Source organism: Heterodontus francisci, chromosome 38 (assembly GCF_036365525.1).
Source record: "Heterodontus francisci isolate sHetFra1 chromosome 38, sHetFra1.hap1, whole genome shotgun sequence".
Classification (NCBI taxonomy): domain Eukaryota; kingdom Metazoa; phylum Chordata; class Chondrichthyes; order Heterodontiformes; family Heterodontidae; genus Heterodontus; species Heterodontus francisci.
The window spans coordinates 42230967-42257358 of record NC_090408.1 but is presented as its reverse complement, the minus strand read 5'-3'; the positions used below and the strand labels follow the sequence as shown (position 1 = coordinate 42257358).

General features: G+C 42.6%; 1 protein-coding gene across 1 annotated transcript in view; it reads left to right on the top strand.

The window, feature by feature from the left end:
- Nucleotides 1–25733, top strand: part of blm (BLM RecQ like helicase) — a 56105-nt gene extending 30372 nt beyond the window's left edge. Inside the window, exons 10-22 of the mRNA XM_068018218.1 lie at nucleotides 2386–2499; nucleotides 3329–3427; nucleotides 5137–5285; nucleotides 7458–7564; nucleotides 9419–9579; nucleotides 10474–10669; nucleotides 12114–12304; nucleotides 12414–12561; nucleotides 14281–14480; nucleotides 15363–15558; nucleotides 17206–17328; nucleotides 18964–19165; nucleotides 24159–25733. Coding sequence (XP_067874319.1) covers nucleotides 2386–2499; nucleotides 3329–3427; nucleotides 5137–5285; nucleotides 7458–7564; nucleotides 9419–9579; nucleotides 10474–10669; nucleotides 12114–12304; nucleotides 12414–12561; nucleotides 14281–14480; nucleotides 15363–15558; nucleotides 17206–17328; nucleotides 18964–19165; nucleotides 24159–24306 — 2034 coding nt within the window. The 3' untranslated portion in view covers nucleotides 24307–25733. The remainder of the gene's footprint in view (nucleotides 1–2385; nucleotides 2500–3328; nucleotides 3428–5136; nucleotides 5286–7457; nucleotides 7565–9418; nucleotides 9580–10473; nucleotides 10670–12113; nucleotides 12305–12413; nucleotides 12562–14280; nucleotides 14481–15362; nucleotides 15559–17205; nucleotides 17329–18963; nucleotides 19166–24158) is intronic.
- The last annotated feature ends 659 nt before the right edge of the window (nucleotides 25734–26392 follow it).

The following is a 26392-nucleotide window of genomic DNA, read 5'->3' as shown; positions in this document are numbered from 1 at the left end:
TACAGGAGTAGGCCTGAAAGACATCAAAGTGCTAGTGGAGACCGTAGTTGAATAACTTCACGATGAAATGAAGGCTGAAGAACATTCTTGCAATAGAACTAGAAGCAGAAGTTCTCATGACTGAAATTTTGGTGGCTGCCAACAATAAACTAATAAGAAAGGCAAAACAAAAGAAATTAAAGAATTGGAGAGAGTTTGGTGTTTATTTTGAGGTACCAGATGGTTGGACGGTATAGTCCCTATAAATTGGACTTTGGGCGAAATCACAAATTGCCTTCTGTGCTTTGTGACAGTCCTGCTCTACAGGGTACTACTGTTAGTTCCAATTTTTTCTGCACATTTGAATGCTCTATATTGCATGTATGGATTTGTACTGAAAAAGTCCTTAAAGAAGGGATGTAAAAGGCTAAAGTGAGGCTAGTTGCGAGGGGTTTTGAAGAGTGACGGGGGGGATACAGATAATAGAGTGGACTCTCCCACAGCTAGAAAAGTAATCTTGAAAATCTTTTTAGCTCTTTTGGTTACATATTCATGGGAGATGTGTGGATCAATTGACATAAAAGCCGCGTTTCTGCAGGGTGATACTTTTCAGAAAGCAGTGTTTCTGAAACCGCATGAAGAGGTAGCAGATGCAGATCAAAACTATGAAAAATGAACAAATACATCTATTGCTGTCGTGATTTTCCGGGGTATGGTATTTCATTGGTATCATAAAGGGAAACTTTCAGGCATCTACATGATGCACTTTGATGAGTTCTTATGGGCTAGTACTACAGTATTTGAGAAATGTGTTATTAATAAGATTAGAGAATTTAAGATTGGGAGTCAGGCTTGCTGGTCTTTTTAATATATTGGTTTAGATATTAAGCAGAGTAGATCTGGAGTAACTTTAAATCAACAATCCTATTTAGAGATTGTTACTCCTATCCCGGTTAATTGTGCTAGGTCATCACAGAAAGATGATATATCTAAAGAGACAGAGCAATTACGAAGCTTGGTTGGTCAATTAAACTGTGCACTCAGACTAGACCTGATGCTAGTTTTGATGTGTTGGAGTTAAGTACTACAATGAAACACCCAAAAGTTGAGAATGTTTTCAGGGCAAATAAAATATTAAAAAAATTAAATCTGGAGTAATGTGTAATTAAGTTTCTATCCTTAGGTGACCCAAAGAATATGAAACTAGACATTTTCAGTTATACTTCACGTGTTAATCTTGCTGATGGCTATTCGAGTGCACTGGTTTCGTAATATTTTTGATGGCTGAAAATGGGAAATGTTGTCCTTTTAGCTTGAGAAGCTAAGAAAATAAAAAGGGTTGTTAAAAGTACTTTAGCTGCAGAAATACTGGCTCTTATGGATGCAGTGGATATGGAGTTTTATTTGTCAAATATTTTAGGTGAGATTCTGTACAAGGGGCTTACTGAAGATAAGCTACCCATTGAATGTTATGTAAATAATTGTTCCTTGAAGGATAATGTACACTCTACAAAAAATGAGAGTGAATAAAGGTCACAGATTGACCTTGCTGGATTGAAACATGCTGAAGAGAAAGAAAATCTCAAATTAAATGGTTACATGTAAGTCATCAACTATCTGTTTTACGAAAAGAAATGCTTGTACAAAGAAATTGTTAGGGATCCTAGAGGAGGGACGTCTCGCATTGTAATGCTGTGTATAGAATATGAAATTTATTTTGATTTGTTTTGAAGTGTTTATGCATGTTAAACTCTTTTCTTTAAAAAGGAAGGGAATCTGTTAATTGTGTTTAATCATATGCAGGTGGAGGGTATTGATTACGGTCTTACTTGAGAATATATAAGGAAACTGTGTGAGGAGCTGCATATTTGTAATCTTTTTACTTTGTAAAATAAATGCAAGACTGAGCAAAGATTGGCTATAGCATAATCTTTCAACAACAAGCTTTCTGGATTAAAACAGGGAGACCAGAGAATTACAGAATTTAATGTGCATTACATCCCATCTGACTGGGAACAAGAATGACTCTGAAGCTGCCAGTACCTATATGCAACTGTCCAAGAAAGGGAAGGAGGTCCCTTGACTTACACACACTGACATGATTCACTGGTTATAAGAGATGGACTTAAACCCTGCAATTACCTGCATGTTGAATCCCTGGTCACAGCTCTGTTCTGATGGTGGTGCTGAGAAGAGGCCAATCTCAACCCCCAAAGGAAGGGAAAAGGGGCCTGATTCTGAGGACTAGTGAGCATGAGCCACAGTCTGACGCCCCCCCCATAGGCCCGAAAACCTGAAGAGTGTGAATAGATCCAGTGAGCAGGAGCAAACTATCGAGAAACTTGTGTGGAGGAAGGGAAGAGCTGCGGGCATATTTAAAATGTCTCCTTTATTTTCCATTATTAGATCCCAGCAACCCATCTGACTGGGAACAAGAGTGACTCTGAAGCTGCCAGTACCTATATGCAACTGTCCAAGAAGGATCCTGTTGTGAAGCTGCTGTACTGCACACCTGAGAAGGTGAGCCTGAAATATGTTTTTTAGTCAGATTAGTAAATTGTTTCCCCTTCCCTATTTTTCTTGCTTAACAGACTGAAGTAGTTCTCTTTCTCTCTGGTAGGTCTAAGATTGTGGGCTGTGTATGAGGGGCCCATAATTTGAAATCTGCTTCCTGGTTACACACACCCCTCTCAATGCAATTGTAGATAGGGAGTGTTGTAGGAATATATCCCTTTAGTGAAATTGGGACTGCTGGACGGGTTTTACTCTCTTCCACTGGTATTTACTGGTTTTGAAAGATTCGACATAATCCCGAACATTTTTATTAGCAATAAAAGCTGAAGATGCAGTGCTAATTATATCATAACTGATCAAATAATTATGATGTTCATAACTGAACACGTTTACTTCAGGGATTTCGTACAAAAAAAACACATGCACATCACACACACAATTAGGGGGTGAGAAAAAGTAGCCCCATCTCAGAGGAACAATCTGAGTTTTATCACTGCACATTGTATACACAAGAGGTGTTGGAACTGTATACTGCGACATAGTATTTATTGTACTAAACCCTGTTCCATAGTTTGTGAAAATTTTGAGATTTTATCAAGTACCAAAATCTCTAGCAGATTTATAATTTCAATGTGGCTGACTCTTAACTATGCTCCAAAGTGGGCCATCCAGTCACTTGGTTGTACCAAACAGCGACTTCAATGGTTCAATAAGGTGTCTCACCACTGTCTTCTCAGGGAACTAGAGATCTCAGTGATGCCCACATCCTAAGAATGAACTTTTAAGAAAGATTTCTCTGGTTCTAGTAACCTTGATTCTCCTCTCTTTAATCCAGGTCAGCGCCAGTAACCGACTGATTGCGGCACTGGTAAATTTATACGAGAGGAAGCTTCTGGCTCGCCTTGTTATCGATGAGGCTCACTGTGTCAGCCAGGTAACATGCTGGACTATTTATGTTTCTTTTTCTAGATTTCAACCTTGGCTCAATGGTGGTGCTCTGAATCAGAAGGTATTAGGTTCAAATCGCACTCCAGAGACTTGTGCACATAGCCTTTGTGGATGGTGCAGTGCAGTACTGAGGGAGTGTCGTAGTATCAAACACTACCAGGAGTTTTGGGTGAGACATTAAATCGAGTTCTAGTCTGCCTTTTCAAGTAGATGGCAAAGATCCCTTGGAAGTCTTTGAAAAAGAGTAGGGGAGTTCTCCCTAGTGTCCTGGCCAATATTTATCCCTCAACCAACATCACTAATACAGATTATCTGGTCCGTTACCTTATTGCAGCTTGTGGGATCTTTTGCTGTGTAGCCACACTTCATTGGCTGTGAAGTGCTTTGTGATGTCATGAAGTCTTTAAAGCAGTTCATATAAATGCAACTTCTTTTTGTTTGTACACAAAAGGTTGGGTCTGAGAGCATCATGTGTTGTATGCAGACTGGGATGGGAAATGAAAGCGCTTTCTGTCCTATTTGCCACTAATATGACTGCTTGCCTCTCCCTCTAGCCCATGCTCACTAACTGAGTGATAGCCAAGCCTGATACTGTTAACAACCAATGTCCACACTTCTGTTTTCCAGCGGTGTGTCACTGAATGCAGATTAGGAACAGAAATGCTGACTGTTTTATTTCCGTTCCTCCCTCCCTATTCTAGGGGTGCTGAAGCTAATTGTAGCATCCCAACTGAGAGCAGTTAACTCAGCACAGACTGGGAAGTGCACCGAGAGTGTGCTGTTTCACTGGTAGTGGCGAGCTTCCTGTTGTTTTTCTAAACTGACTCTAGTTCCGCAGTCATCAGAGGAATGTGTTTTGAGTGGGTGTATGCACTCAGCTGACAAACACCCATGGGAATAGCAGAGAGCAATATCTTTTTCAATATTATACCTGCTGCTGAATACCATGATTCATCTTGTAAATTAATACCAAATGAGTGTAGGCTGCAGTTGACAATGCATATCACAGCTCGCAGTGGCTTGTACAAACAAAAAATTTCTATTAAGATCTCTGTGGTGGCAACAGTTGAAGAGAATCCTGACTTGCAAGATGTCATTCTGAGCAGACTGTTCATATGCTGAGGTTTGATGAAATAGGGATAGCAGAGATGTGCAACTTGTGGAAAAGGTGAAGGGATTTAATGGCCTATTGGGACGGTGGGACCCTTTATAATTAATCTCTACCTGAAAGAATCGGTTTCAGGACCATACCCATTGAATGCCCAGCTTGATCTCTTTGCTGTACCAGGTTCAAATTACTATGCAACCCTGGTTTTCTTTCCCATTTTCATTCTCTCCCTTCATCCTTCCCAACTGGGAAGCTATTTCTTCATTCATTATTCCCCTGCTACATTCCAGGAGCACTTTGTTTTGTCACCTTTTTCCCTTACCTTAAAATCAATTTCATTAATTGTACTTTGTGTTTTTCCTCCTTTTTCTAAAGTGCTCTGAGACTTTGCTGTACATGAGCGATGCTATAAGAAGTGCATGTTGTTGGTTGCAGTATCGCAGCTGGTTATCCCAATGCCCTTATTTCCAACACCTTGGTGGCAGTCATGGTTTTTCCGGGCAGACATTTTTTTTGTCAGCTCTGTGCATTCATTCCTCATTTTATGGCCGTCAGAAGTTAACTCTTGCTGTTCTATCCCTATTCAGTGGGGCCATGATTTCCGACCTGATTACAAGAGATTGAATGAGCTGCGGATCAAGTTTCCTTCGATCCCGATGATGGCCCTGACGGCCACAGCCACACCACGAGTTCAGAAAGATATCCTCAACCAGCTCAAGATGCTGAAACCTCAAGTGTACGTAACTTCATTTCTTGGGGGAGGGTGAGGGTGAGGAAGAGTATTTATGATTAGATTAATAAACAATTATTACATACATTCATCTATGTGCCTCTCGAAATGTGTCTGTCACATTTCAGCTGTCACACTTTATTTTTTTATTTATTTTATTTAGAGATACAGCACTGAAACAGGCCCTTCGGCCCACCGAGTCTGTGCCGACCATCAACCACCCATTTATACTAATCCTACACTAATTCCATATTCCTACCACATCCCCACCTGTCCCTATATTTCCCTATCACCTACCTATACTAGGGGCAATTTATAATGGCCAATTTACCTATCAACCTGCAAGTCTTTGGCATGTGGGAGGAAACCGGAGCACCCGGAGGAAACCCACGCAGACACAGGGAGAACTTGCAAACTCCACACAGGCAGTACCCAGATTTGAACCCGGGTCGCTGGAGCTGTGAGGCTGCAGTGCTAACCACTGCGCCACTGTGCTGCCCTTTACTGTTTTTTTTTAAGAAAAAAAGAGAGCCAGTTATTTCCTGATGGTTTCATTTGACTGTGGGGAAGATCCAGGGATTTAAAAGGCACTTGCCAATCTAGGGACAAACCTCCCCACCAATTGGATCTGTGGCTTTAGAGATACACAGTTCCATCTTAACAGCAGAATTATACCATTGTGCAGTATAATGCTCCTGTTGTCCTAAACCTTGATTTTCTGACTTACTGTGAGTAATGCCACAGGACTGTTGTAACTATCATATTTTAAGATTTACAGGCGCACTGTTTTTTTTGTTAGAATGTTTCAGTCAGACAAAAAAGTGGTCATCAGCAATGTCAATCTTTACCTCCCGGTTCTGGATCGAAGTTTAATCTATTTTACCTCTTGTGATTCTCCTGGGCACTTTTATAAGTAAAAACTGTAAATAAAGAAAGAAAGACTTGCATTTCTGTAGCACCTCTTCCAACCTCAGGGCATCCTAAATCACTATATAGCCAATGAAGTACTTTTTGAAGTGTAGTCACTGTGTAATGTAAGAAATGTGGCATCCAATTTGTACACAGCAAGCTCTCACAAACAGCAATCTGATAATGACAAGATAATCTGTTTTAGTGATGTGTTAGAGGATAAATGCTGGTCCATAGACACTGGGGGGATCTCCCCTGTTTTTTTCGAAATAGTGCTACGGGATCTTTTACATTGAGAGAGCAGACGAAGCCTCATTTTGATATCTCATTGAAAAGACATCGCCCGTGACAGTGCAGCCCTCCCTCACTACTGCAAAGTGTACCCCAGACTGCAGAAGTGGAGTCATTGACATTACCATAAATCATACGGAGTCATTGTGTTGCACTGAGCAGTATTACATAATTCAAGTGCTGAAACAAAGCGACACATCCGTTATATTAAAGGTAATTTTCCTTAAAATGGGGTTTGTTGATTTGACATAGGTTACTTTTTTTTTCTCCTGTGTGTGGCGCCTTGTCTCAGTGACAGCACTCGTGCCTCTGAGTGAGAAGGTGGTTGTTTCAAGCTCCACGCCAGGATTTGAACACATAATGCAGGCTGACACTCCAGTACTGTACTGAGGGAGTGCTGCACTGACTGAGATGCCATCTTTCAGTAAAGCTATTAAACCAAAGTCCTGTCTGCCCTCACAGGTGAACGTTAGGGATCCAATGATGATATTTGAAGATGAGGGAGTTTTCCCCCAGTGTCTTGGCCAATATTTATCACTCAACCGACTCCACTAAAAACAGATTAAAATGTCATTTATCTTGCTTGCTGCTTGCAAATTAGCTACCACTTTTGCCGACATAACTACATCAAAAATAATTAATTGACAGTGAAGTGTTTGAGGACCTGAACAGTGCCATATAATTGCCAGCTCCTTCTTTTCTCTTGCACCTTCCTCGCCTCTAGTCTCCCTGCTGTGCATGGTCTAGCAGTATATCTGGCTGTGAACATACATGAAGGGGTAGCCAAGGTGACTTAAACCTCCAGTTTCCCCTCTCATTTTGGTGTAGGAAGTGCCTTGTTTCTGCTGTGCACTTCCCATGAGGTAATTTGATGGTGGGAAGTGGGCTGTGTAGCAAATTGTTCAATCTGCAGTATGCCTACAGTCCTGTAGATTCTGCATGGGCCACATACCGAGGCTTCATGTTTAATTTCTGCAGGTTCACCATGAGCTTCAACAGACACAACCTGAAGTACGAGGTCCTACCAAAAAAACCCAGAAAGATCGCTGAAGACTGTATCGAATGGATCCAGAGGAATTATCCACGTAAGTGTTAATCGGGTTGCACGCTGCTGTGCCTGTGGCTACCTGTATAGACCTGATCATTTCTGTACGGAACCTAATGACCTTTGACAGTTTACTCTTCGTTTCTATAGTTGGAGCTAAATATTTGTAGGACTACATGTCTCACTGATGTATTTTGGGCTGCAGTGGCCCTATGAATCTAGTAGATCATCACCTAGGGCTTGTGACTAGTCACATCTTGAGAGAAAGAGAGAGGGAAACGGTAGCTTGTTTAAAGTAACGGGGAGCCTGCCAACCTTTGTGTAGGTAACTATCTGCATGGAAATTTTTTTAAACAGTATTGTCCTCTCTTAGCTTTGGCATCCATTTGTTTGTTGATATTTAAATTAACTAGTTATTCACTGGATTACTGTAGGATTTTGCTATATGCAAAATAGCTGCCATATTCAAAATAGTGATGTGCTATAAAATAATTCACTTTCTTGCGTGCTCTCTTCTGCGCTGTGTGTGTGTGTCAGTCATGACATTGAACTTTGGTACTCCATATTTACACAGTGGTATGTTATTTTGCTTTGATCATTGAAATGAAAGTCAGTAGCAATGCAGTGCGAGTCACACGGCACCTGTTGTTGGGGAAACTACCACCCAACTTCATTTGGATTGCACGTTTGTAAGTAAAAGCATTTTATTGAATTGGGCAGAGGAATATGTTTCCAGTCAATAACACAATGATAAACCAAACTAGTTTCTCAGTGCTGACACACTACTGCCTGTGTACTATCCTTTGTGACATTTCTGTATCTTTGTTACCCAATATCAATAAATGAAATTAGGTACATTCTGAGAAATATATTTGAATGACCTGTGAGAAATCTCTTTTAATTAACCTGTGCTTAGCTTGCACTTGTGGTAAAGTATATTTGTTTCTCCCGCGCCCCTTCCCGCCCAAGTATAAGACTTTACAGGTAGACTGTCATCTGGCGAGGTGCTGCTAACATCTCTCACTCACTCCCAAACAGGAGAGGAGGAAACATTTATAATTCAATCAATTTTCCTTCTTCTCTCACAGCCTGTCTAAAGTCTCTATTTATTGATACTACCACAGTTGGTGCTTAGATAGATTTATATGATACATCGACTCCTCTCAGATGTCACAAGCACTTCCCATACACTGAGTTCCTTTGAAGCTCAGTCAGTGTTGTGATGAGGGCAAAACATGGCATGCATTCTGCTCTTCCTCTCCCCGTGTATTTGAAGTGTGTTGAGATTGATGCCCAGTGTACAATCACAAAAGCATGGGAGTCCTAATTCAGTCTCTATTTCCTCAGTTACCAAGCTTTTAAAACCAAAACTTGATGTTACCTAGAGTTACCAAGTCTGGTTGGATGTATTCCTGGAGATTTCATCACATCGCCACCTGCCTCCAACCACCCCACCCCCATACTCCTGCCATTGGTCGCCTGAGATATCCATCCTTGTGGAGCCCCATCTCCCCAATCCTAGAGGGTTGGCAACTTTAATGGAGGCCGAATTTGGGGCTCTGGAGCTTTAAGTAGAAATTGGTTAACACCCGAATGTATAGAAATGTTGTATAAATGCAGGAATGTGGCCAATCAAACGTTCAGTGACATTCCCACTCGATCAGGCATTTAGGTGTAAGAATGATCCCTGGTCTTAATCTTCAAACTCCTGGAGACTCTGGGGGTCAAATCCTGCAGGGTTGTCAATGCTAGTGTCATCTAATGTTTAGTTCCTGATTTGTATCACCTCTTTTGCTTCCTTTAACCTTGATGTGTTCGGCAGACAATGGCACCTTATCCTTTTAAAAGAAACAATTCTGTGCTGTACTAACTCCCTTGTTTGCATCATTGACAGGCGACTCCGGCATTATTTACTGTCTGTCACGGCACGAATGTGACACGGTGACTAAAACGCTGAAGAGAAATGGGATTGCTGCATTGGCCTATCATGCTGGCCTGCAGGACACCGACAGGGATCTGGTGCAAAACAAGTGGATTAACCAAGATGGCTGCCAGGTAAGGCGCCCTAAAAACCAAGGCACAATTATCTTCCCCCGATGGGTGTGTTTGGTTCTACGTTAGTGTAGTATGTGCATGTCTTTTAGTGTCTGGATAAAGAACAATCTGCAGCCTGCTCCCTCAACCAGTGACTGTACTTTGTAGAATGATACAATATAGAAGGATTCGGCCCATCGTTTCTGTGCTGGATCTTTGAAAGCACTGTTCAATTAATCCCACTCCCCTGCAATTTTTTTCCTTTTTTAAGATTTTAAAAAAATTCCCTTTTGAAAGTTAATATTGAATCTCTTTCCACCACACTTTCAGGCAGCACATTCCAGATCATCATAACTTGCTGTGTAAAAATAATTCACCTTATTTCTTCTCTGGTTCTTTTGCCAATTACCTTAAATCTGGCTCTGCTGGTTAGTGACTCTTCTGCCAAGAAACAGTTTCTCCTTATTTACTCCATCAAAAGCCCTCATGATTTTGAACACCTCTATTAAATCTCCCCTTAACCTTCTCTGGTCTGAGGAGAACAATCCCAGCTTCTCCAGCCTTTCCACATAACTGAAGTCTCTCAATGTTTGTACCATTCTATTAAACCTAAATTGCCAGTAAAATTATTATTTGAAGAAGCAAGTTTATCTTGTGCAATAGAATTTTTTGCAGAGGCCAAGGAAATACCTGTGAGACCTGGTGTAAAAGTTGCTCCCTTCCTATTTCACTGTTAGGCTTATTTGCAGGATTTTGCTAAAATACTAATAATGTGTAAAAGGGAAGTGCCAGTCTGTGGTATAAAGGGGTGGTGATGGGGTTTGGAGGCTGTCAGAATGAGCAACCATGATTCATGGGTCTCTCTGGAATTTAATGGTTATATAGGCTCACCATTGACCTGTGTGTTCCCGCCAGGTGATTTGTGCTACCATTGCCTTTGGTATGGGGATTGATAAGCCAGATGTTCGCTATGTGATCCATGCTACGCTACCCAAGTCCATGGAAGGATACTACCAGGAGTCTGGCCGTGCAGGGAGGGACGGGGAAACATCTCATTGTATCCTTTTCTACAGTTACAGTGATGTCACCAGGATCAGGCGCATTATCCAAAGTAAGTGAGCAATCGGCATCCGTAGTGCCTGAGCGGATTGTGGAAACAAAAATGTGTCTTTGCAGCCAGAGCAAATCAGCAGGCTTGGTCATGCTGCCTATCACAGTCGAATAGTCCAGTGTTATGTCGTAGATTCATGGGTCGCTCTGGAATTTAGTTAACACAATTTGGGAGAAAATGCCTCTTAGAATCTCCATTCACTGTAATAAATTGTACCTTTTGTACTATTGTGATTGTGACTAAACTCCATCCTTGTGCCTCCTGCACTGTGCTGGTGCTTCAAGGCTCTGGTTTAGCACTGACACACACAAACATACAGAGCCCAGGTTTGAATCTGGGTTTGTACGGTGTGAGCTGATCTCAGCTGGGACATGAGTGGGAGTGCTCCAGCTGGCGCTGAGTGCCTCCAGGGCTAAGTTGTAGAAAGTATCAGCCAATGAACTTGCTTTAATCACCTGGGGAAGTCCTGAGGTTGTGAAAGGTGCTATATAAATGAAAGTTTGTTTTTTTTATTTGTAATCCAGTGAGAATGCACATGTGTGGCATGGGTGTGCAAATATCATCGGGCTAGGCCATGGTGCCTGCCACAGTGGAATAATCCAGTAACAAATCCATGTCCCAGGAACACATGCGCAGTAGCCACAGCATAGCCACTGTGCCCCAGGGTAAATCAGTGCCACGAGGATGGGAAAAAAGAACACTGGAGGAATGGGGAGAAGCATTTAAAAGCACAAGTCAGTCACAATGGCCCAGAATCTGCTGGAGAACTAAAGGCGAGTTTCGTCTCCGCTGTTGGCCTCAGGAGCTTGCCCACAATCCCACCACGTGTTTCAAGAAATCAAGTTATTTGCACCGTAAATATGAATTAAAGGTGCCACAGAGTTGGGCTGGTATTTAATGATTTAAGAACCTATTTGAAGATGAGGTTTATGCTTCTGCAATGTCACTTAACCTTGGAGGCCCGGAAAGAGAACAGATGAAACTGTGGAGTCCCATTCCTGCAGCTAGTAAATTGTTCTTCGAGGTTTTAAAAATTCAAAATCTAAAAAAAAAATCTTGCTTTTCCTTTTCTGTCTTTCTTTTCCTCCCTCTCTCTTAATCCAATTTTTCTTTCGCTCTTTCTGTACCTGATTTGGCTACTTCACCCAGTTTCTGTCTCAGTCCTTCCTCAGTTTCTTTTTTGATTTTTTAATCTCATTGGTTATGGAGATAGACTATTGGTTTCATCATTCACTGAGGTCTTGTCTGACCTCGTTATCAGCTTGCACATCCAGCATTTTTGTGGCACAGAAATTGTTCAAGCTGAAGGGTGGGGGGAAAACCATCTAACAAACCGGCAGGCTATGAGATGCCGCACTCCAGCAAATTTCAGGCCATTGTCGCTTTGACACATTGTTGTGGTTTCAATTAATCTGATCTAAAAAGTGAGATGTATGTTCTGCAGTGGAGAAGGACGGGAACCAGTTCACCAAGCAGACCCACTTCAACAACCTGTACAACATGGTCCATTACTGTGAGAACCTGGTGGAGTGTCGCAGGACTCAACTGCTAGCCTACTTTGGGGAAAATGGCTTCAACCCCCAGTTTTGCAAAGAACATCCAGAAGTAACTTGTGACAACTGCCTCAGGAAGAAAGTAAGTTCAACTGAAATGCTAGTTGCTGTCAACTAGTCCTGAAATGTTACTGTTACTGTTACTTTTTTAAACCCCCCCCCCCCCCCCCTCCCCACTTCCTTGTTTGTAGAATTACAGGACCAGAAATGTCACAGATGAAGTGAAAAACATTGTGAGATTTGCTCAGGAGCATTGTGCTAGTGCCAATGGAAGAAAATACAATGCAGGCCAGCCCTCCTGCAGGCTCACCCTGAACATGCTGGTCGATATCTTCCTGGGTGAGTGCAGATTATTTACAGGGATCTTTCTGTTTCTCAATTACTTGGGGAGGACAGGGTGGGGGAAGAGGGTATTTGAACACCAAATGATGAGCTGGGGTAGCACCATATAGAACACAAAAGTGAAATACTGCAGATGCTGGAAATCTGAAACAAAAACAGAAAATGCTGGAAACACTCAGGTTGGGCAGCATTTGTGGAGAGAGAAACAGAGTTTCTGGTCTGTGACCTTTCATCAGAACTGGCAAAAGTTAGAAATGAGCAAGTGAAGGGTGGGAAGGGGAAAAAAAACAAAAGGGAAGGTCTGTGATGGGATGGAGGGAAAGAGAGATTAAATGACAAAAGGTTTCATGGTACAAAGCCACAGTGGGTAGTAATGGGACAAGTGAAGAAACAAAAGATGTGTCTGGATGAGGTGTAAATGACAGGATAGCAGCTGTCCGAGTACAAAGTAAAGGGATTAAGAAAGAAATAAGGGATAGGGTCGGGGTGGGGAATAAACCAGAAAAAAGAAACACTTAAAACTAAAAAAATTGGGGGCAGAAATTATGATCTAAAATGATTGCACTCAATCTTGTGTCTGGAAGGCTGTAAAGTGCCCAGATGAGGCACTGTTCCTCGAGCTTGCTTTGAGTTTCATTGGAATGCTGTAGCAGGCCAAGGACAGAAAGGTCAGAGTGGGAATAAGGTGGAGAATGGAAATGACAAGCGACAGGAAGCTCGGGGTCGCACTTGTGGATTGAATGGAGGTGTTCCGCAAAGCGGTCACCCAGTCTGCTTTCAGTCTCCCATGTAGCATCCCATATGGCACCGTTTGGGGTTTTGTGATGCATTGTTAATTAGAACAGTACTTTCCTTTCATCTTGGGATCAAGGTGGTTTCTTTCTTTCCTTCTTGGAGTTCTCTTCCTTTTTGTCTGCTTTTTCTCATTCATTACTTCATGCTCACTTTATTGCTCTTATTCCTGTGCTTTCTCCCACCTTTGTATCTTATCATCCCTTGGTGCATCGCAAAGTGCTTTACATGGGTAAATATAGGAGCCAGTTTTCCACACAAGGTTTCCATCTCCTGTGCAAGGATGAATGATCCAAAAGTCTGGTGTTGGTTAAGGGAGGATTTTGGTTAAAAAACTGGTGGAATTCTCTGCCTCCTCCAAATAGTGCCATGGGATCCGAGAAACCTGTTTTTTCTCTGGGAGATGGGGGGGTGGTGGGTGATGGAGGGAAGGGAAAATCCATAGGATGCATTTCTTAAAGCAAGCAACCAACATCATAAAACAGATTGCCTGGTCATTATACTCATTGCTGTTTGTGGGAGTTGCTGTAAGCATATTGGCTGCCATGTTTCCTACATTACAACAGTGACTACACTTCAAAATTACTTCATTGACCGTAAAAAGCTTTGGACTGCCCTGAGATCTTGAAAGGTGCTGTATAAATGCAAGTCCTGTTTTTCTTAAAGCAGCACCGGACCAAGACAAGACTAAAAGCAAGGGGGAGGAGAAAATATTAACCTTTGAACCCTCTTGTCAAAAAATCAAACAAGGGCTGTATTCTGAATTTTGTGGGCACACTTGCATTCCCTTTCTTTCCCCTTGTGAGTGACACTGTAACATCTTTGAGAGGTGTGATCAGTTGCAAGTCTTTTCTCCAAGGTTCTGTGAGAGCTTATTCTCGGTACACCTAATAAGCCCAAAAGCTAACTGAACTTTCCCAACAGGTTGTAAAAATGCCAGAATCCAATCTGGTATATTTGGAGCAGGAGCTGCCTATTCCCGTCACAATGTAGAACGCCTGTTTCGAAAGTTGGTGCTGGATCGAATTCTGAGCGAGGATTTGTACATCACGGCCAATGATCAAGCGGTTGCTTATGTAACTGCCGGAGACAAGGCACAGCAAGTTCTGATGGGTTTTCTTCAGGTGCGTTAATTTTATATCTTGAATTCATGGGCAAAAATTTTGTTTTGGGAGTGGGACCCTGACGTCTGGTTCATTTTTGGGTCCTGACCCCTTGGCATGTTGACACTTGACACTCGCTGTGATTTTTAATGAGCTCGCCAATTATTGGCCAGGGTATATGCTCACCATCCAATTAGGATGGCGGACGAGCTGCCGAGGCTGCAGAGCCAATAGGAGGCCCACTGTCAAAGTTGGGAGTTGCCAGTGTAGATAGGAGAGAGAGTGCACCTCAAGATGGAGGCCCCCGTTGAAGACTTTATAAAAACCTAAAAATAAAAAGAGGCCACAGCCACAAGGCTGTCTTCTTGGAGAGGGAACCCCTCGACTGGACGGCCTGCGGCCACAGCTCTGTCCGGCTCACAATCATGGCCACGGTGGGGGCTTAACAATTTTATATGGAGTGTCTCCCCCAGGTCTGCCGCTGGGAGGCCACCTCCATTCTTTGGCTGGGATTTGGCCTCAGTGGAGTGCCTGACTGCTGATTGGAAATCTCCAGTCGGCGTCTGCACAATGACCTTGATAGGATCTTTCAGGGTCTCAATTGACTACCAACTGCTTGTGGGCAAGTAGCCATCAAACCCCCAACCTCTTTGAAAATGGCCCGAAGGCAGGAATATACTGGCATGCAGGTTGATGATGGGAAATTGTGGTCCCGATCCCACCTCTGCAGCTGATGGATAATGTGGCGCCATGTGTCTGGTCTTCTGCATTGATATTTACATTCTTATTTATGTTTGGTCTCCCTATTACATTCCAAAAAGTACTTTATTGCTGGAAGAGCCTTAACATGTTTTGATATGATGAGGCACTAAATAACTGCGAGTGTTTATTCTTTGACCCTAGGTGGACTTTCAGGAGACAGATAATGCCAGCAGCATCCGGAAGCAGAAGAGCTCTGTGGCAAAGAATGTTTCTAAACGGGAGGAGATGGTTAAGCAGTGTCTTACTGAGCTGACCGAGCTCTGCAAGCGCCTGGGTAAAATCTATGGTGTCCATTACTTCAACATTTTTAACACTGCCACCATCAAAAGGATTGCAGGTATTTTTGAAAAATGGTATGAGGGGAGGCTGTCTGGCTCATTATCAAAGTGACTTTGGTTTCCCCAATCACAATATTAGACCAGGATTTTGCCTTTGCTGCCACCTGGAAGTACCTGTCAATCACTTGTTTTGCAATGAAATTCCTGATAAAGGTTCTAATGAAAGAAGGATTTGTTTTTATATAGCACCTTTCACCACCACAGAATGTGCCAAAGAACTTTAAAACCAACATAATATGGTTTGATAAAAGCAAAATACTGCGGATGCTGGAAATCTGAAATAAAAACAAGAAATGCTGGAACCACTCAGCAGGTCTGGCAGCATCTGTGGAAAGAGAAGCAGAGTTAACGTTTCGGGTCAGTAACCCTTCATCGGACCCTTCCGATGAAGGGTCACTGACCCGAAACGTTAACTCTGTTTCTCTTTCCACATAATATGGTTTGAAGTGCATTCACTGTTGTAGGAAACATGGCAGCCAATTTGTGCACAGCAAGCTCCCACAAACAGCAATGTGATAATGACCAGATAATCTGTTTTTGTGACATTGGTTGAGGAATAAATATTGGCCCCAGGACACCGGGGAGAACTCCCCTGCTCTTCCTCATATTAATGCCATAGGATCCTTTATATCCACCTGAGCAAACAGGTGGGGCCTTGGTTTAATATCTCATCTGAAAGACAGCACCTCTGATAGTGCAGCACTCCCTCAGTGTGTCAGTTGTAGCTCAGTTGGTAACACTTTTGTCGGAGTCAGAAGGTTGTGGGTTCAAGTACCACTCCAGGACTTAAGCACAAAATCAAGGCTGACATTTCAGTGCACTACTGAGGGTGTGCTGCACAGTCAGAGGTGCTGTCTTTCGAATGAGGCATTGAACCTAGGCCCTGTTTGCCCTCTCAGATGGAAGTAAAAGATTCCAGGGCAATGTTTTAAAGAGCAGTAGTGTTATCCCCAGTATCCTGTCCAATATTTATCCTTCAATCAACATCACAAAAAGGATTATCTGGTCATTATCGCTTTGCTGTTTGTGGGATCTTGCTGTGCACAAATTGGCTGCCATATTTCCTACATTACAACAGTGACTACATGTTAAAGGCTGTAGAGCGCTATGGGATGTCTGGTGATCATGAACAGCGCTATATTAAGTCTTTTTTTCAGTATTACACTGTGAGTGTCAGCTGGGATTTTGTGCTCAAGTCTCTGGGGTATTTCCTCCACCAAAATAACAAAATTTTAATGGGTAATGAGGTAATACTGACATCCGGTGTAAAAGCCTTGAACTTTCATGTTTCTCCTAGTGCTGAGTTGACTGTACTGGATGAATTGTTTTGGATTTTGGTTGTAGGGTTTCAAGAAGATTGCTGGGCAGGGCAGGGACTGTGCTGAACATTGATCTGAGCTATTAATTTGTTCTGGTGCACCCCCACAAAATAGCAGCTGAACTTTCTGTGAGCCTATTTCTTTTTACAAAAGAAAATGGTGAAGTGGAAACTGCAATAAAAAAAGTGAGGCAAAACAATTAATAATTACACAAATTGAGATTATGCCAGGAAAATGTGCAGATCCCACTTCCAGAACAATTGGTTCAGCACTGATGTCCTGATTTCCTTTCAAAGGATGTTAATGAGCTAAATGTGTCTGCTGCAGAGTCACTGTCGTCGGACCCTGAGGTCCTTCTGCAGATTGATGGAGTCACCGAGGACAAGCTGGATAAATATGGAGGTGAACTCATCGACGTTCTCCAGAAGTACTCTGAGTGGCAGCTGACAGGTAATGGAAGCCTCTCCCTCTTGCCATATATAAAGAATCTTTAGCAGAGACACTGGAAAGAGGTGCCTTTCAACCTCTCGGCCAAGGGTACTCCTGCTCCAGGTGCTGACTGCTGCTGAGTTTCAGTTCCACAGGTGCTACTAGCCCTGCAAAGCCTCATCCAAATAGCCATTCTTCATGTTGAGGCAAGATTGGAGGAGGGTGGGGGAGGGGGCGGGGGAGTGGTGTGGTTAATACAGAGGAAGACTGCAACAAAATACAAAAATACATTTAATAAAGTTGCAGAATGGTGTGTAATTGCCAAATTAATTTCAATCTAGATGAGGTGGTATATTTTGGTAGGAATAATAGGGTGGCCACATACTACTTGAATAACAAGACTGATTGGGGTAGAGGTGCAAAGGGAAGTAGGGGTACAGATACACAAATCACTAAAAGTAGGAATGCAGATTGGTAAGGCCATTTAAAAAAGAACTGGAGTTTATTTCTAAGGGATAGGATTGAAATGTAAGCGAGTTATGTTAAAGTTGCATTGAATCTTGGTTAGAAGACATTTAGAGTGCAGTGCAGTTCCGGTTTCAAAGTTATAAAAAGGATATAGAGGCACAGGAGAAGGTATAAAAAAAGATTCACAAGGATTATGCCGGAGCTGAAAGGTTATAAACATCAGGAAAACCTACACAGGTTGGGGCTCTTTTTTCAGGCTGACCTGACAGAGGTCTTTAAGAGTATAAAAGGGTTCAATAGGATAGACGTAGAGAAAATGTTTCCCCTTGTGGAGGTATCTAAAACCAAGCGTCATATATGTGATAGTCACAAGTAAATCTAAAAAGGAATTCATGAGAAACTTATTTAACCAGAGAGTGGTTAGAATGTGGAACTTGTTACAACAAGGAGTAATTGAGGTGAATAGCACAGATGCAATTTAGGGGAAGCTAGATGAACACAAGAGAGAGAAAAGAATAGAAGGATATGTTGATGGTGCTGGATGTTCTCATTCAACTTTCTTTCCAGCAGGAATCACAACAACTTGCATTTATATAGTGCCCTTAATGTAGTGAAATGTCCCATAGCACTTCACAGGAACATTATCAGACAAAATTTGATTAGGAGATATTACGATGGGTGACCAGAAGCTTGGTCAAAGAGATAGGTTTTAAGGAGCATCTTAAAAGGAGGAGAGAGGGGTAGAGAGGTTTAGAGAGGGAATTCTAGAGCTTGGTACCAAGGCAGCTGAAAGCATAGCCACCAATGGTGAAATGATTAAAATTGAGGCCAGAATTGGAGGAGCACAGAGATTTTGGAGGATTATAGGGACTGGAGGGCGTTACAAAGATAGGGGCGAAGTCATGGAGGGTTTTGAAAACAAGGATGAGAATTTTAAAATTAATGTGTTAATGGACCGGGAGCCAATTTAGGTCAGTGAGTACAGGGGTGGGATTTGGTGCAAGTTCAGACACAGGCAGCAGAGTGTTGGATGAGCTCAGGTTTATGGAAGGTGCAAGGTGAAAGATTGAACTTGGGACCTCTTGCTCCTGAAGTATGTTTGAAAGATATTGTTGGTGGCATTTTGCTTTTGTAAGCTTCTTCCCCTTTCACACTTCACACTTCACAATGTCGCCTTTGTGATAACAGAGGAGGAAGCAGTTGAAGCTGGTGCTTCCAACAGTTGGATAGACTGCAGAAGATCCCAGGATGAGGAGGAGCAGTGTACGGAAACCTCGGTGTACTTTATCGGAAACAAAGATGCCAGCACCAGAAAACGGAAAAAAGGCTCGTATTACAAAAAGACAAAGAAAAGGAAAACTGGATTCAACAACCAGCAGTCTTCAAAAAGGTATGTGACGTCTTCCAGAAGATCATCTACTGCCCAGTCCACAATGTAGCTTCATTGTTAAATAAAGCATGGTGCCTTATCACCTCTGTGTTTGACATACTATGATCTATTTTGAAGTATATTGACTGTTGTAGCAAACAGGGCAATCATTATATGCACGGTAAGATTCCAAAAACTGAACAGTGTGAGGCATCAAGTATTTTTGTATTGAGGTGATGACATTTATTTGTGTGCACGCGTCCTGGGGTGGGGGGCAGGGGTTGAATTTTTTTTAAATCTGGAGTGTTTGGATTTACTGTGTTTGGGAGGGGTTCCCATTTCTGCCCATTCGCGCTTGTATCGAAACTCAACTCCCAAAGGTTGTGCAACTGTCATTCTGACCATTCTTTCCCACTGCCTCAAAACTGGAATAAACATGTGTTTTCAAAGCCAAGCTAGATGTTACGTAAGCCTTACTTCTTCTTTTATTTCCTCTTCATTCTTCGGGATTTTCAGCCCCTGCCAGGGCTGGGATCGGAGGCAGCAGGAACTAAAAATAGCCCTGCCTGCTGGCATTCCGGATCCCCAGCTCCATCCCACCTTCAGGCCATTTCTGCGGAGGCAGAAAGATGGGGGCAGCAGGGCTATCCACCCACAGGCAGCAGGTAATTCATACGACTCATTAAGACCAATTGAGGCCAATTAAAGGAGGCCTACTGGGATTTTCCAGTCAAGTTTCCACAAGTGGCGGGGGCCAGTTTAGGTGTCTGGAGGCCGCACAACAGCAGGGGGTGGGGTGTACCAGGGTGGCGTAGAGACCCTGCCTGCCTGCCTGGCTGCAGGAGCAGTCACATGCCGCGCTGTAGAGGGGCTCCCCTCCCTGTTGCAGTGGTGGCCTGGCTACAAAAGTCATTTTTTTATTTAAATTTTAAAAAGTTGGAGAGAGGATGCCACAATAGAATCACAGTGCAGAAGGAGTCCATTCAGCCCATCGTGTTCTGCACTGCACCATTTTGAAGCATCCTCTCTCTTACCCTCTTTTGCAGCCTGTTGCTCCTTTTAAGCTTGTAGGTTCTGATTGGCCCTCCAGCTTTGAGCGCCTGCTCTCCAGGCCATTTAATGAGGCATCCCTGTGAAAATCATAATGAGTGACTATTTTCCCCCTCCCCCGGGGGTGGGGTCAGGACCCAGAAACAGTCCCAACCTCTGTTTCCTGCCCCCAGAGGGAAAATCCAGCCCATACTCTTTCCAAATTGTCCCTGCACTGGCAACTTTGGACCCTTCATCCAGTGAAGTAGCAGGAACAAGGCATATTTTGCAAAACAAATCTTAGGATCACAGTCACATTTTTCCTCTTACCTGCCCCAAAATAGAAGTGCTAAGGCTAATAATATAGCATCTCCAATGCTCCCAGCAGACCAGGACCCACACCTCGGACCTCACTTTCTGTGATCCTGTCGCACACTCATCAGTATGTTACCAACTTAGCCACTGGAGGGAGCCATTTCATAGCTTTTTGAAGTTGGAACGGATTTTTAAAAGCGTCACCTACAAGAAAAACTTGTATTTCTACGGCAGCTTATATAACATCCTCGTCACTCTTGCCAATTCATCACCTCAGAAGTGTACTCAGTTATTTAGTGTACTGTGTTCAGTTCTGGGCACCGCATTTCAGGAAAGATATATTGGCCTTGGAACGGGTGCAGCTCAGCTTCACCAGAATTATATCAAGAGCTAAAAGGGTTAAAGTAAGAGGACAGGTTGCATAGACTAGGCTTGTATTCCCTCGAGTATAGAAGATTGAGGGGTGATCTGATTGAGGTATGTAAGATGATAAAAGGAGGTAACAGAAGAGATAGAGAGAAACGTTTCTCTGGTGAGGGAGTCTAGAGCAAGGGGGCATAACCTTAAAATTAAAGCTAGGTCATTCAGGGGTGATCATAGGAAATAGGAGCAGGAGTAGGCCTGTCGAGCCTGCTCCGCCATTCAAACATTTCTGTCTTGAACATGCTCAATGATTGAGCTTCCACAACCCTCTGGGGTAGAGAATTCTACAGATTCACCACCCTCTGAATAAAGAAATTCCTCCTCATCTCAGTCTTAAATGGCCTGCCCCTTATTCTGAGACTGTGTCCCCTTGTTCTAGACTCATCAACCAGAGGAAACATCCTGTCCACATCTACTCTTTCACGCCCTGTAAGAATTTTGTAAGTTTCAGTGTGATCACCTCTCATTCTTCGAAACTCTAGAGAATACAGGTCCAGTTTATGCAATCTCTCCTCATAAGATAATTCGGCAAGAGAGACCTTGGCATGCATGTCCACAGATCCCTGAAGGTGGTCAAGAAGGTATACAGGATACTTGCCTTTAGTAGCCAAGGCATAGATTATAAGAGCTGGGAGGTTATGCTGGAACTGTATAAATTACTGGTTAGGCCATAGCTGGAGAACTGTTTGCAGTTCTGGTCACCACACTATAGGAAAGAAGTGATTGCACTAGAGAGGGTGCAGAGGAGATTTACAAGGATGTGGTCTGGATTGGAGAATTTTAGTTATGAGGAAGGATTGGATAGGAACATAGGAACATGAGTAGGCCATTCAACCCATCGAGCCTGCTCCACCATTCAATTAGATCATGGCAGATCACCTACCTCAATGCCACTTTCCTGAACAGGTCCCAATGCCTCAGAAATCTGATGCCCTCCCTCCCTACACCAATTCTCCACCACGTGTTCAATTGCTCAATCCTCCCATTCCTACACTGTCACTGGGACTAATCCTGAGATTATTGCTTTTGAGGTCCTGCTTTTTAATCTCTTTCCTAGCTCCCTAAAATCTGTTTTCAGGACCTTATCCCTGTTCCCACATAAATCGTTAATACCAAAGTGGACCACGACCTCTGGCTGTTCACCCTCCCCCAGAAGAATGTCCTGCAGCCGCTCTGTCACTTTCCTGACCCTGGCACAGGGAAGCAACATACCATAAAATTAAAGCAAAATACTACAGATGCTGGAAATCTGAAATAAAAACAAAACATTGCTGCAAATACTCAGCAGGTCTGGCAGCATCTGTGGAGAGAGAAGCAGAATTAACATTTCAGGTCAGTGACCCTTCATCAGAACTGGCAAAATTTAGAAATGTAATAGGTTTTGAGCAAATAATGCGGAGGTGGGGCAAGTTATATTTTTTCTTTTCTCATTTTATTTTAGTTTGTTTCATCATTCATGTTTTTTAACCATGTGCCTGCCCACTGTTTTTTTCATGTTTGTGCTTTTGGCCAGGGCTGTTCATTTTTTTGTCAACTAACCTTCTCTCTACTAACGCTTTGTCTTTCAGCACACCATTAACACACCCTTTGCCTTTGCTCCATGACCTTCTTGTCAGTTATTCTCTGTGACTCTCTGTCCTATCAGTACCTTCCCTTTTGTTATCTCTTGCCCCACCCCCACTTTATTTGCTTAAAACCTATTACATTTCTAACCATTGCCAGTTCTGATGAAACGTCACTGACCTGAAACATTAACTCTGCTTCTCTCGCCACAGATGCTGCCAGACCTGCTGAGTATTTCCAGCACTTTTTGTTTTTATTTGAGGCAATATACCATCCTGGTGTCATGTCTACGGCCGCAGAAACACCTGTCTGTTCCCCTGATTAATGAATCATCTATCCCTATTGCTCTTCCACTCTTCTTCCTTTCCTCTCCTGTACAGCTGAGCCACCCATGGTGCCAGGGACTTGGCTGTGGCTGCACTGCTCTGAGGAATCATTGCCCTCACCAGTATCCAAAATGGAAAACCAATTAGCGAGTGAGCTCATCTCAGGGAACTCCTGCACTACCTGCCTGGTTCTCTTAGACTGCCTGACAGGCACCCACTCTCTCTCTGCCTGCATGCTTCTAACCTGTGGTGTGACCGCCTCCCTAAATGTGCTATTCACATAGATCTCTGCCTCGCGGATGCACCACCATGACTCCAGCTGCCGCTCAAGTTCTGAAACCCGGAGCTCAAGTTTCTGCAGCTGGTAACACTTCCTGCAGCTGTGTCTGTCTAGGACACATGGTATGGTCCATGACTTCCCACGTGCCACAAGATGCACATTCCACTTGGTCGAGCTACCCTGCCATACCTTAACTTTACAAACTTTATTGTAAGCTGGATAGACTAGGGTTGTTTTCTTTGGAACAGAGGGGACTGAAGGGAGACTTAGTAGACATAATAGAAATTGAAGGGTCTAGAGAGGGTGGATAAGAAGGCCCTATTCCCCTTATTTAAGGGCCCATAACCAGGGGCATAGATTTAGCGTAAGAAGTTTAGAGGGGATTTGAGGGGAAATCTTTTCACCCAGAGGGTGGTGGGGAGCTGGAACCCACTGCCTGAAAGGGTGCTAGATGCAGAAACCCTCATCACAATTTTTTGTAAAAAATACTTGGAAATGCACTTGAAGTGCTGTAACCTACAGGCTACGGACCAAGAGTTGGAAAGCGTGATTAGGCTGAATGGCTACTTGTCAGCTGGCGCAGACATGATGGGCCGAATGGCTTCCTTCTGCACTGTAAATTTCTATGATTGATGGATTTTTGTTAGGCAAGGCTATTTAGGGTTACGGAACCAAGGCGGGTAAATGGAGTTATAATACAGATCAATCATGGTCTTAATTGAATGGCAATACAGGCTGGAGGGGCTGAATGGCCTCCTCCTGTTCCTTCTCGCCATCATGTAGGTAAATACATCAGCCAAGCCCCACAACCAGCGATGAACAGCAAGTTAATCTCCATTTGGTGATGTTGATCAAGGGTGGAATATTCACCAGGAGAATTCCCAGCAGCTCAGAACAATGTCTTGGGATCTTTTTTATCCACCTGAATTCGCAAACGGTGCTTTGGTTTAACATTATCTGGAAGATAGTATATGTTACTCTGTTCTGGGATGACCATCTTCAGTATATATTTAACTGTTTTATATAGCTGTAAATTTCTATTCTGTGTAATAACTGATTCTTCTTTTGTCTAATGCAGCTCTAACACAAAGTTTGCAACAACTTCAAAACATTTCAGCCCCAGACCAGCCGCAGGCAGCCGACGACCAGGAGTAATGCCACTGCCTGTTCCTCGCAGCAACACCAGTCAACGACCCTTCCTCAAGCCATCGTACTCATTCAGCTGACCATTGATTTTAAGCTGCCTCTGCTCAGACTTCTGGATGTGCACAATGATTGTGACAACTCTGACATAAGCAAATGGATGTGTTCCAGTCTGCATTCACAAAGAAAATGAAATCCAAAGCATTTTCTTTCGAATTTGAGTTCTAGGACTGCTGAACTAGGATTGGAAAGGTGCTACAGATTTAAACTGCTGAATCCAATCTACATCATCCAACTAAAGAGACTCCACCTGCATTTTTACAGCACTTTGGGAACTCAGATCAGTCTGAGACAGCTTCCTGGCCCCTCAGTGTATTGCTGCACTCAGGAATCTCCTAAGTTATACTGCCACTTGCGTTGATCGGCACTCAAAGCTGCTTTTCACTCACACAAAAGTGGCTTGGAGGTGTAACATTTGACTTTGGAAAAGGAATTGAACCTGTAAGCTATGTTCTGTCTGAAGAATATTTGACTTTGTGGTACCATGGTGGAATTCTTGTACAGTAATTTCTTTTTTGCATTCACAATATCTGGTCCCCATAAAGTTATTTTATTTAACAGGCCTTGTTCTTCTAACTGACTGTAATTACAAACGTTGGTTAAATTTAGCATTCAGCTTTGATAAGTTCGTTGCTAATGTTTTTATTTAAAACACTGCGCATAGTGACTGTATTTCTGATTAAATATAGCAAACATAAATTATATTCATTTTAATTCTTGAAGCCTGGTTGCCATATTTAGAAATTGTACTTATGCTGGAAAACTCGATAGAATCTGTGTTTTTTTGGGTTTTTAATAGAATTATTTCCCCCGATCTTCATTCCTCATCCTGTTGAATATTCTGTACCTTCACCCACTCTCAGCGTGTCACATACCATTCCTTCACCAAGTTTGCAGGAGGTCACCCTGAGACCTAGCTGAGAGATATGGTGGCTGCAGCTGTCACAGGTTGTTGATCCCATTTTACCTTCCCTCCCCTCTTCTCACCCCCTCTTCTCTCCTCTCCCACTTCCCCTTGCACCTCTCCCAGAAAATTACAGTGAGAAATCTCATTCTATATAGTGCCAAGAGTATCATTTTCACTAACGTGATATATTACCAGTCCATAAGGATACTTTTTTTTTAATTGTCCCACAAATATAAGGTTTCACTTTTCCCAATCTCCCTGGACTACGTTTAAATAATAGAGAACCTCTAGATCCTGTGACTTGTTGTGAAACTGGATTAAGTTTGTGACAGTGTTTAGAGGACCCAGATTTTGACTTTATAGTGATGTTATCCATTACCTGTACACCGCCTGCTGCAGATATTCTGCTCATGTCCATATACAGTAATACCTGCTGCATGCATATTTAATGTGCTACACCTATTCTGTACAGAATTTTAAAATCAAAATTGCACCTGAAAATAAAGTAATGACCTGGATTGTACAGTGAATTCAGAAGGACAGGCACAGTGTTATTTCAGGCTATTGTTTAAGATGCCATTCTTACTCTTGCAGCTTATCCATAAGCTCGATTGACAAATGTTAAGTACTCCTAAACAAATTGAGTTCCATTTACCGAGAGGTTTAAAAGTTACAAAATACATCTTTCTAACTGAATTTCTGCATTTCATTACTTCAAAACTGGATTTTCAGTTTGAGTTTTAGTGAGTTCAATGTTCATAAAGTCTAGATTACATTTACAGTGAATCCTTACAGAACATGCATGTTCCAACAAAGGGCTGGTGAACTTTTACAACCCATGCATGACTGAGAAGGAGTTTAGATATGTATTTGTATATGGGTGGACATCAACAAACCAAAAGAACCAAATTTCCCAAACAACCCCCAATAAAAAAAAACAAATGGACAGGATTTCACTTTTATAACTTTTACTCTAACAATCAAACCAAAATCAACATAAATTAAACATGAATTAACAGACAAATCATGGTCAATATATATTTTCCAAATACAACAAAGATAGATCTCATGGATTTACTGGGCCGTCACTCAGCCTCCAGGGCCCCAATTACAGCCACAAAGTCCTTCAAAGCTCTGAAGTTCCTTGGGTAAATCTCCAAATCCTATCTTCCAAGATGCAGCCATCGAGTCTCATGCGGCAG